The sequence below is a fragment of the Oncorhynchus mykiss genome, chromosome 7 (genome assembly GCF_057628025.1).
Source record: "Oncorhynchus mykiss isolate SJ-2025 chromosome 7, ASM5762802v1, whole genome shotgun sequence".
Classification (NCBI taxonomy): Eukaryota; Metazoa; Chordata; class Actinopteri; order Salmoniformes; family Salmonidae; genus Oncorhynchus; species Oncorhynchus mykiss.
Window position 1 is genome coordinate 17,468,763 of NC_143028.1, and position 12,233 is coordinate 17,480,995.

Below are 12,233 nucleotides of genomic sequence, written 5' to 3' on the forward strand. Positions count from 1 at the left end.
TCGCAGCACACCAGTTAGCATGAAGGTACAGCGGAAATTATGGTATGTATAACTTCCCAGTGTGCAGGGTGTAAACAGTGGGAAAAAATCTTTGCAATACTTTTGAACTATTTACCTTGGATTACAGCTAAATTCATGTATTTTATACTCGGGACAGAATGAGACAAGTAATTGCTGTGTTGCCTGCTGAGTGTTTCCCGAAGACAGGGAATCCGCATTCAAATATTATGTGAGGGTTGGACTGAGTAAGCTTCAGAGTTATTTAGCCATTGAAATATTAGCAGCCATTGACAATCATGTCTAAACCCAACGGAGCGAGAATATTACAAAAATGACTTCAGCAGGCAGCACAGCACATTACAGATAATGCTCGGAGAGACTACAATATCTCCAGTCCCAAATATACTTACTAAATGTTCCACTACAATAGATTTGATTTACTCATTCAGTCACGGGAGGCGGCTTTATGCCAGAATATTAAACGTGTCTAATAATTAAAAGCTTCTGCTGAACTTCCCCTTTAATTCATTCATATGATTAATATGCCAAGGTGGCAGCTCATTGTTTACCTCTTGACAGACTATTATTGCAACAATGTAATAATCCCTACTGGCGTCCTTCCTCATAATGCATCGACAGATTACGTCGCTCTGAGGATTCCGACCAAGCACAAAATCATTGGAAGACTGGGGCAAACTAGATTCATCTTGTTTCTTATAAAGTTAGACATTGTCTACAGCGCTCGGCCAGCATGTAGCCCTGAGCAAGGCAGTTGACCCACTGTTCCCCGGGCGCCGAAGACGTGGATGTCGATTAAGGCAGCCCCCCCCCCCCGCACCAGAGATGAGGAAGACACATTTCAGTTGAAGGCATTCAGTTGTACAACTGACTAGGTATCTTTCCCTTTCCCTTTCCTAAAAAAACTGAAATGAGTTACCTCTGGTTCGTTCAGACATTCCTATGGGGAAAATGAATGGAGAAAGAGTGGGGTTTTGGGATAAACGCCAAAAACAAGGTCTGAGGGTTAACACAGGCTTAGGAGATCTTATATGTTTTGTTCTATGAGATAATGAAGCCTTTATGTTCTTTGCGTGCTTTAAAAAAAAAGACATAAATGCTTAAAAATTCACAAAAAGTGACGTTCGCTGATGAAGATTATCTCATAGAACAAAACATATGCGATCTCAGCCTGTGTTTACCATAGACCTTAAATCCTAAAAAAAAAACATTCATTTGCCCATAGGCTTTGACCAATGACGCATGGCGGAGAGACGCTATTGCTATTTCTCTCTATACCTTCCAGACTCTATATAGGGGGGGAAAAACTGAAGAAACAAGTGTACATATTCCATCCACTTCATGAATATTATTCAAATTTTTTGTTATTTTTTAAATAAATCAACATACAGTGCCTTGCGAAAGTATTCGGCCCCCTTGAACTTTGCGACCTTTTGCCACATTTCAGGCTTCAAACATAAAGATATAAAACTGTATTTTTTTGTGAAGAATCAACAACAAGTGGGACACAATCATGAAGTGGAATGACATTTATTGGATATTTCAAACTTTTTTAACAAATCAAAAACTGAAAAATTGGGCGTGCAAAATTATTCAGCCCCTTTACTTTCAGTGCAGCAAACTCTCTCCAGAAGTTCAGTGAGGATCTCTGAATGATCCAATGTTAACCTAAATGACTAATGATGATAAATACAATCCACCTGTGTGTAATCAAGTCTCCGTATAAATGCACCTGCACTGTGATAGTCTCAGAGGTCCGTTAAAAGCGCAGAGAGCATCATGAAGAACAAGGAACACACCAGGCAGGTCCGAGATACTGTTGTGAAGAAGTTTAAAGCCGGATTTGGATACAAAAAGATTTCCCAAGCTTTAAGCATCCCAAGGAGCACTGTGCAAGCGATAATATTGAAATGGAAGGAGTATCAGACCACTGCAAATCTACCAAGACCTGGCCGTCCCTCTAAACTTTCAGCTCATACAAGGAGAAGACTGATCAGAGATGCAGCCAAGAGGCCCATGATCACTCTGGATGAACTGCAGAGATCTACAGCTGAGGTGGGAGACTCTGTCCATAGGACAACAATCAGTCGTATATTGCACAAATCTGGCCTTTATGGAAGAGTGGCAAGAAGAAAGCCATTTCTTAAAGATATCCATAAAAAGTGTTGTTTAAAGTTTGCCACAAGCCACCTGGGAGACACACCAAACATGTGGAAGAAGGTGCTCTGGTCAGATGAAACCAAAATTGAACTTTTTGGCAACAATGCAAAACGTTATGTTTGGCGTAAAAGCAACACAGCTGAACACACCATCCCCACTGTCAAACATGGTGGTGGCAGCATCATGGTTTGGCCCTGCTTTTCTTCAGCAGGGACAGGGAAGATGGTTAAAATTGATGGGAAGATGGATGGAGCCAAATACAGGACCATTCTGGAAGAAAACCTGATGGAGTCTGCAAAAGACCTGAGACTGGGACGGAGATTTGTCTTCCAACAAGACAATGATCCAAAACATAAAGCAAAATCTACAATGGAATGGTTCAAAAATAAACATATCCAGGTGTTAGAATGGCCAAGTCAAAGTCCAGACCTGAATCCAATCGAGAATCTGTGGAAAGAACTGAAAACTGCTGTTCACAAATGCTCTCCATCCAACCTCACTGAGCTCGAGCTGTTTTGCAAGGAGGAATGGGAAAACATTTCAGTCTCTCGATGTGCAAAACTGATAGAGACATACCCCAAGCGACTTACAGCTGTAATCGCAGCAAAAGGTGGCGCTACAAAGTATTAACTTAAGGGGGCTGAATAATTTTGCACGCCCAATTTTTCAGTTTTTGATTAGTTAAAAAAGTTTGAAATATCCAATAAATGTCGTTCCACTTCATGATTGTGTCCCACTTGTTGTTGATTCTTCACAAAAAAATACAGTTTTATATCTTTATGTTTGAAGCCTGAAATGTGGCAAAAGGTCGCAAAGTTCAAGGGGGCCGAATACTTTCGCAAGGCACTGTATCAGATCATTTTTTTTAACTTAACCATCACATTCCTAATCTCCTCTCAGATTCCCCTTTCTCTAGTAGAACTTTGGATCTCAAAGACTGTGTACGACGGAGACACGTTACAGTATGCAAAGAGACCAAACAGCCTATCACCATGCTGTATCCACGCTCCAGAGATTAAAGCCCAGGAGTGGAAGGAGGGTTTATGCTTTTCGCATGGACACCTCTCAGAATTGAAACTCCTATCTGCTCGCCTTGCAATAGACTACCGGTTCCCCACATCGTTGCAGAAAGTTAATTTGAAAGTTAATATATCTGCCTATTGCCATCACCCAAAGCAACGGGCGCGGAACTGAGCCTGTATCCTGTCATAGAAAATTACAGAACACATCATGCGTACGGTATATAGTGTGTGTGAAGTCTGAGTGGCACTGACAGTACGCTTCAGAGTTAAATGTATGATAACTATAGCTCTGTTTAAAGGGTGAAAACTCTTAGAAGATTACATGTGATATTAACACAGTTCTTGATCCTTCGAACACAAATACGACATCACAAATACATGTTTCGGTGGGGAAAAAAGTAACACGATTCTACTACAAATACGGGTTTGCCTCAAAAAACTTTGAACATGCTTTTGAAGCACACAGCAGTGTGCATTTCTATACATGAATTCTCATATTGTTATCCCAAACTCAATGACATATATCCAATATCTGAAAACTGCCTGCATCATTCTCAGAGACAACATACGCAGTATTTTGGTCACAACTCTGTAACCAAATACACAAGCACACCAGAGCAATCCTTGCATTAGTCAATCAACCAATCCATCAATGTTAAGTACAGTGACAAAAAAAAAACACAGACCTACAGATACACACACAAGCCCACAAGAGCACTCCCCTCCACACACACACACAAAGCCTATCCCTCCGAGCCATCCTGGAGCGGAGTACCTTTGCGCTCTGAGCGTTTCTTGCGTCTCCTCTTGAACCTCCTCCGGATCAAGCAGTAATAGGCCCCCGCGGCCCCCATGGCCTGGGAGCCATCCAGAAACAGAGCCATGCCAAACAGGGCTGCCCTGTTGCCCCGAGGCAGTCCTTTTGCCCCCTAGGCTGCCCTGTTGCCCCTAGGCTCTCTTTAGCCTGGAGAGTCTAGGAGGCACTGCACTTCCCCTCCCTCTCTCACTCTGCTAAATACTGTACAGGCACCAGGCGCAGACCCTCCCTCCGCCTGTCTGTCGTTCACACCCTCAGATGTCATGAGCTTTGCCAGCCAGTACTTTTATATGAATGACATAAAACGAACAAACGTCACTCCAGTGGTAGCCAATCTCGCCCTCTCCTTACGGACCCTCGTGATCTGAGGAGACACATGTCACAGTCACACACACACACACACACACACACACACACACACACACACACACACACACACACACACACACACACACACACACCTGGCCCCATCCAATGACGCTCACCTTCAGATGGCCAACAAATGCCATCTAAGAAATAGAAACATATCGATCCATACTGATTCAAAGGACCTATATTGTCCCATTGCTGTCACGGTGACACAGTTACCCCCATGTCACATTCAGGTATTCAGGGCAGGTGGAAACTAATTTCCATAGGCACACTCTATGGACACATAGCTGGCTCTCAGTGTACGTTTCCCTGTGTCAGCAGCCCAAGACTCCATTCCACCAGTCCCCCATCCAGACCTCTCTAATCCTGGGGGTAATTATTGTCCTGACATGCACCAGTGGCTTCCTGGCTGGGGGACTTAAGCACTCCGTATTGTAGAAGCGCCACACCACTTAGTGTCCATGTCTACCATCATTCAGGCATCAGCTAAATCTGGCCAGAGTTATTATGAAACTCCTCACCCTCATAAAGAGGGGGAGATTAGCTGTAATTGTATATTAATTATACATACAGTAAGAAAACACATACAAGTAGTGCATCGTGGGTCTCGTGAAAACACATACCAGACGGTATAACTTACTACTGGACCTCTGTCTCCCCCCAGTGAACAGTGAACGCAATCCAGATATTTTGGAACCAAAACTTGACAGATAGTATCACAGAGTTTCTAAACTCAGAGGCACAACATCGCAAGACTTCCGGGAACGCTTGCGAAACAGACCAAATAGACCAGGAAGTTCTCTCATTCAGAAGTCAAAAGATTCTACCTTAGCTGTTCCTTTTCTCGAAATCTAAAGGCACAACCTGGATTATAGCCAATGTCTTATGTAGTTGAACATGTTATTACTCTAACCTCATGAAAGTGGCAAACTGACACGTTTTAATTTTCGACAAAAATAACTTTATATTGAAGGAGTGCCTTTTATTTGACGGCCTGCAAATAAATAAATAAATTCTTCGCATCTTCATACTAATAGTATGCAATAACATCGCCAGATGAGATACAGGTTCTCTGGCCTACACTGCCCCCCTGTGGCATGTCTTGGAGTGGTGTGTCACCTCAAATGAACCAAGCCCATCTGAACAAAATCACATTAGACCCATTTCCTGGCCGCGTCATGAGAAGTTGCACGCAGTTTCGAATCAGAAAGGGCCTTGTTTTACATTGAAGTGACCATGAACACATCCAACTTCAGATGCAACTCACGTAAGTTAATACACTTGTACCTGTATACGGCTTGAAAATGGCAGATTTGGGCACTAAATAAGCGCCTAAATTGAAACACAGTGGCTGTAGAGTAACATGCTATAAATGACGTCAGAGCTCAGGCTCTACGCATCACAGCGCTGTATGGGTTTTGACCGACAGACGTTCCGAACTTGAGCACCGCACGCCACAATAAGTTGCCCCCATCCCTTCCGCTAATTGGGCAACTTTTGCTAATGTTTTGTTGTCTGACTGAGGGAAATGCTGTATATTAACACTCCTGTTGTGTTCGTTTCATGTTAATTAAAGGGGTCGGTCCAAAATGACCGGCCCATTATAGCTGATTATAAATCCATAATAATACATATATTATCACCTAATGTTGTGTTAGATCTTTTTATCAACTTAGGTTCTTGTGAACATTACAAGTTTTGAACTTCTATTTGCTATTTATGGCCTGTAGGCCTCATTGACCTGAGCTCATACAACTCGTTTTTGAGTTTAAAAAAAGCATAATGTATGGATTATTTTGACAATAACAAATACTCAGATGAAACACATTGTGCTATTTATCACAGAATACTTTGTGTCAAAGTTGAACAAGGACTCTCTCCTCCTCATCAGTGTCATGATCAAAGATATGATCAAGAGCCTCACATACAGTACATCGTTTGGTCATTGTGCTGCCACAGAATGAATTGTGAACAAGGCCTCAAATAAGCTTTATATACCAGAGCTGCGAGAAAAGTTCTATATATTATTGAAACAAAGTTGCGATTGTTTGTGAGAATGCCAACAGGTGTGGTTCCCGTGGGGGAAAGATTCTATTAGGGAAAGGTACTGTGGGGGTTGCCATGGAAGCCAAGAAGGGGAGTGAGGTGTGTGTGTGTGTGTGCTCAAACACACATGCATGTTGGGGTCTGGGAGAGAAAGTGTGTCCATCTGATGAGTGGGCATGTGCCTGAACTAAATTGTATACACTAATTGTAGTCTCACCCATTCATTTCTAATGACCGGTCATTTTTGACAGGGAAAACCACAACCAAAGTTAAAATAAAACACCCAAAATGTTATGAAAATCATCCAAATGTGTTTTGTGTGTTCAGATGCCCTGTGTGGACAAAGTCATGGAACCTTATGACAATCAGATTAAATTAACTACATTTTTTAGAGAGAAGACTTGTAAATCGGTCCAATTCGACCGGAACACAGCCGGAGGGTTAAGAGGACATGATGTCATTTAAAAGATGAGATGTTTGTTGAGGATTATAATAAATACCGCTTTGATGTCATACACGCGAGCCAAATACCCGTCCAAATGTGCAATTCCCATTTCCATATCATAAAACTCATGTTATATACAGTGTCAACGTTCATGATCAGTATGGTTGATGTACAGTTTACCAGATGACATGGTGTCATAGCCTGGGTTCTCCTGAACAGAATGACCCTGTGTCTGTCTATCATGAAGAACACGCACCTGAATGACTCCTTTCTATGCTCACCAAAATTACAATTTGTTTCTCTGAATTTCTTTGTGAAAGCCTAACACCGTAAGATTATATTTTATATTTTATAACTTAGCTAGTCATGTTGGCAATGGAACAAGCTTTCAAATTGTCACGTCCTGACCTGAGTTCCTTTTTTATGGCCCTATTTTTGGTCAGGGCGTGAGTTGGGGTGGGCATTCTGTGTTGTTCTATGTTTTTGTATTTCTGTGTTTGGCCTGGTGTGGTTCCCAATCAGAGGCAGCTGTTTATCGTTGTCTCTGATTGAGAACCATACTTAGGCAGCCTGTTTTCCCACTATGATTTGTGGGTAGTTGTTTTCTGTCTTTGTATTAGTTACCAGACGGAACTGTTTCGGTTGTTCTTTTTGTTTACTTTGTATTTTAGTGTTTAGTTCAGTTTAATAAAATGACGAACACTTACCACGCTGCATATTGGTCCGATCCTTCCTACTCCTCCTCAGAAGAGGAGGAAAACCGTTACACAAATGATGCCCACCTGACCCAGATTGCGATTTGTAATGAGCCGTTTTCTCGATTGCGTAAACAACAACAGTAAATGTGTGATGGGGGGGGGGTGCAGGGTTCTGTTCCTAACAAAACATCTATTGTACAAGTGTGCTTGCTCTAGTTCCTCCACTGCACAGCTAGGAGACCTCAAAAAAGCACCCAAAGACTATTCTTTGAGTCATAAGTGCATTGAAATTACACAGGCTCACTTTGGAGAAGCGTGTGGCCACCTCTAACTAAAACCCTTAGTCCTCTCACTCAAACCCTTGTCATTTGTTTGTCTTATGTTGCACCTACCCCACATTTTCCAGGGATATTCTCATCGTGTTACTGAATGTATCCAGAGTATTTTCGGACTTTGTTATCAACAAATGCGGCAAAAAGTACAGCAAATGTAAAACGCACATCAAATCGACAGTTCGGACTCGGTCTCATGTCGGTCCTCAACTTTGCTCTAATCATTTCCTCGTAATCTACCAAACGGTTCCCTGCATGCTTATTCTTCTGTAAGAAACATGTCAATGTATTCCCATCCCTTCCCATCCAATTCCCACAAGTCTAAAGGGTTAACAAACATGTAATAAGATGGCCATCCTCTGCAACAAATTCTTATTTACAATGACGGCCTAGGAACAGTGGGTTAACTGCCTTGTTCAGGGGCAGAACGACAGATTTTTACCTTGTCAGCTCGGGGATTCGATCTAGCATCCTTTTGGTTACTGGCCCAACGCTCTAACCACTAGGCTACCTGCCGCCCCACATTGCAGATGTCTACGGATAATTGGTTACCTAGCAAACCAGCGAGGCAAGGTAAAATATCTCAAATAGAGCTAGAAAAAGCCAGAAGAAGCATATACTTGTTGAGCATAGCTAATCAGTCTTATGTGTTTACATGGCAATCATTCACTCACTGCTAAGTTTTGTCAAGGTCCCGACATCAGTGTATAGCTACTCTGCTACAGGGATTTATGATACAAGCATTTATTTTTTATTTATTTTATTTATTTCACCTTTATTTAACCAGGTAGGCTAGTTGAGAACAAGTTCTCATTTACAACTGCGACCTGGCCAAGATAAAGCATAGCAGTGTGAACAGACAACAACACAGAGTTACACATGGAGTAAACAATAAACAAGTCAATAACACAGTAGAAAAAAAAAGAGTCTATATACATTGTGTGCAAACGCATGAGGAGGTAGGCGAATAATTACAATTTAGCAGATTAACACTGGAGTGATAAATGATCAGATGGTCATGTGTAGGTAGAGATACTGGTGTGCAAAAGAGCAGAAAAGTAAATAAATAAAAACTGTATGGGGATGAGGTAGGTAAAATGTGTGGGCTATTTACCGATGGACTATGTACAGCTGCAGCGATCGGTTAGCTGCTCAAGCATGCGTATGTATGTATGACTTAACATGACATTGGCTTGTAAACAAAACATTTCTCTATATAGGTTGGTTATACAATGCCAAAGTCGGGACACAAACACTTTTTTTATTATCCATTTTGTATTTATATGTATATATATTTTAAAAAATGGCTATTGTGTTAATCCATAGAGAAAATTACAATAGATATGTGGCCTGAGTACGGCCGGTCCTGGCCGTTTTGCCACCCTAGCATAGCAAAAACAAATGCAACCCCTACTAGAATAGTCCTAGGAAGCAAAATGATTACTTTGAAAAGACCTCTAAAATATGTATTTTTTCTAGATGTTGGAAGTTAGGTTCACTTTAGGTTCTGAATTAAAGGTGAAAATACGTATTTTCCGGGCATTGAAATCAGGTTAATTTTCAGTTCTGAATGAAGTTGAAAAGATGTCATTTACAGACATATGTTTGAGCCAAATCAAGGCTGGTCCATCCAGACCGGTCAAAATCTGAACCAAAAATAGACGCCTATGATTGGGTTCAGATTTGATCCGGACTGGACCAAAAACCAACGTCTCTGGACGTGCAAATCAAGGCCGGTCTGGACTGCACCAAAAAAAGACATCCGGACAGGACAAAAAAAAAGACATCAGTGTCAGTCCGTGCTTACTGAGGTATAGCCTACGGTGTCGCCTGAAATTGAATTTTAGGAATGCCCATCTATGTGGGAGGCCTAACCTTTTGTAAAACACCAAAAAAAGAAGACAAAAAAGGACGGCCGATGGGGTCAGGACCAAAAAAAGACATCTAAAAGACGGCGTGTAGTCTACCATGTTGGCCACAATGGCATTTTATGAATGCCCATCCATGTGGTAGGCCCACCGTTTGTAAAACAGGCCGTTGCCTTGGCTTTATTAGTCCTGATTCCTGTGACCTGATCACTTTGGCTATTAAAGCTCAGAAAATCAGCTACATTAACCTATTTGCAATGTGTTTACACAGCGGGAAATGTAGCAGAATCTTCTAAATTTCACTATGATCAGCTTGTAAAAAGGGTACGGATACAAAACTTGAAACCACTGATCATGACAATTAAGCCCATGGGGTCCAAACTCCTGGACAGAGGTTGTGAGTAGCCTGCTTGTCCATTCCATATTGTCCATTTCACTTTGACCTGTCCTGTTTTTAGGATATACCGTTGGTCAACATGTCCGCGCATTTTGTATTCGACTGGGCGCCATTTAGGTTAGGCGATTTGATCTGAGAAACCTACACGATGTAGACGTTTCCGTCTCATCACATTGTTGTCCATTTCATCGCCAGCCTGTTGGCTACAGGAAAGGCCACATACTCTTTGCTTTATTTTCCACATGATTTATGTTACATTTTTTGTTGTTGTTGTTGATGGAACGTTGTTAGGAGCAGCGATGCATCTCCCCAACAGCACTCTGGAGAGGCGCGCTGGGAATGGACAAGATAAATATGTTGCGTCCCTGACTTTGACAAAGCGGACACTGCTTATCACATGGCGGCATCAGCGCTCACCTAAAAAGCCCAAGTGACACTGGTTGAGAGAATTTGTCATTGTTTTGGGGGCAGAATTATGTGTTGATGGAGGTGCATCCTGGTCAGTTTAACTCAGACAATCCTGCCATAGGCATCCGCCTAATCCTGCCTCAAGAGCAGGCCGGTCCTGGGCCTGAACATGGAATCAAATGACAAAACGGGTCACCCACCTGGTTTATACCTGCTGAGCGCTCTGGGTGTACTTGGTGGATCCAGTGATCTGAAAAAGCAATTAAAACAGTATGTAAACCTCCTGTACAGTTCAAACTGCCAAGCCTTTGCAGTCCTCCGGCTGTGGTAACAGTGGACACATCAACAGATCATGTAGTAGCATCAAACAACCACTAGATGGAACTCTTGAACTACTCACATTTTTAGTAAGCGAGCGCTTTCTTATTAGAGCCCAACCTCTGACAACATAGCACTGAATAGCCCCACACCACAGTAGGATAATTCAGTAAGTGCTTTATCCTGTTGAGAATGCACTGTAACAGACAGAGTTCACATGAAGGGCTGTGATGATGATCCGAAGTGGACACACTAGGAGGGTGAGCGTATGGACTCCGCTCACTGCTTGGTTTGTCAGTGTGCCACGGGGTCGGTCTGACTTGATTGACAGTGGAGCTGCCTCTAAACCCAACCTGAAACTACAGGCCAGAAATGAACTAAGTACTGGACAGAATTACACTCTCCCCTTATCCAATATCAACAGAGTTACAGCCTACTCTGGCAGCCCACAGAACTCAAAGTCAAAGTAACAATTGTAGGTGCAGGGAGCCTGGGCCGGCCAACAAGAACAATTGAACATTCCATGGGTATTGTTAAGGTGACATGGTATCCTCACGCGTGTTCTAAGTGTGTGTGCATCTTATTCAAAACAGCTGAATTTAATTCAAGGGCACAGATGCTGCCTGCTGGACATCACAGAGATGCACTTCCTTCGACACGTCACAACTTCCTCTACAGACGGCTGCAGGCATTCACAGCTCCAGAATAACGCTAACGCGGCCCTCCGTTCCTACATAGACCGACTGCACGCCCCATTCCAATAACGGCAGCTTCAGCTTTACAGCACAACGGTTTGTGCCATGGTTCAGATGTTCAAGCAGTACGCACTCTCGTGTTCTCCTGGCCTTTATCAACATCAAAATGTACTAACTGCTTTACTTAAAACAGCCCTGAATCTCCTGTTTGCCTCGATTCATCGTAGATCATTCCAGGTCATTCCTCAAAGTATTTCTTCATGACAAAGGCATGGGAAGCGTTCTCACATGCATTGCACAGATAGCAATCTGCGGATAAGTGGTGAGGAAGAAAAGGCCCCCTATAGCAAACTGCCCTGCTCTTTCCCCTGCTTCACCCTCCTATCTGCATGCAGGTCTCATCAATACTTTGACAGCTTAATCAGTTACTGGTGTCAGCTGCATCCTTTCTCATAATGCTAGGGACTAGGGACAGGGGAGAGGGGAGTAATCAGCCCAGGCTCTGGGGTTGCGTCCCAAACGGCACCCATCCTACTCCCTACCTCGTGCACTAGTTTTGGTGTAACACAGTTTTCTTGACCCCCCCCCACCAAGGTTAGACCCCCCACACCCTCCATAAAAATAAAAAAAATGTGGA

General features: G+C 42.7%; 1 protein-coding gene across 5 annotated transcripts in view; it reads right to left on the minus strand.

Moving 5' to 3' along the window:
- LOC110527519 (double-stranded RNA-specific editase 1) overlaps positions 1 to 12,233 on the minus strand; it is a 72,574-nt gene that overhangs the window by 23,008 nt on the left and 37,333 nt on the right. For 3 of the 5 annotated variants that reach the window (XM_090240470.1, XM_090240471.1, XM_090240469.1), the window contains exon 3: positions 10,784 to 10,833. The exons of 1 other annotated variant lie outside the window; for it this stretch is intronic. Coding sequence is in view for 1 of the 4 variants with exons in the window: in XM_090240468.1 (XP_090096594.1) it covers positions 3,976 to 4,084 (109 nt within the window). In the remaining 3 variants the exon portion in view is untranslated. Of the gene's footprint in view, positions 1 to 3,975; positions 4,281 to 10,783; positions 10,834 to 12,233 lie in introns of those variants that run through there. One more of the 5 variants, XM_090240468.1, reaches the window with a different exon arrangement.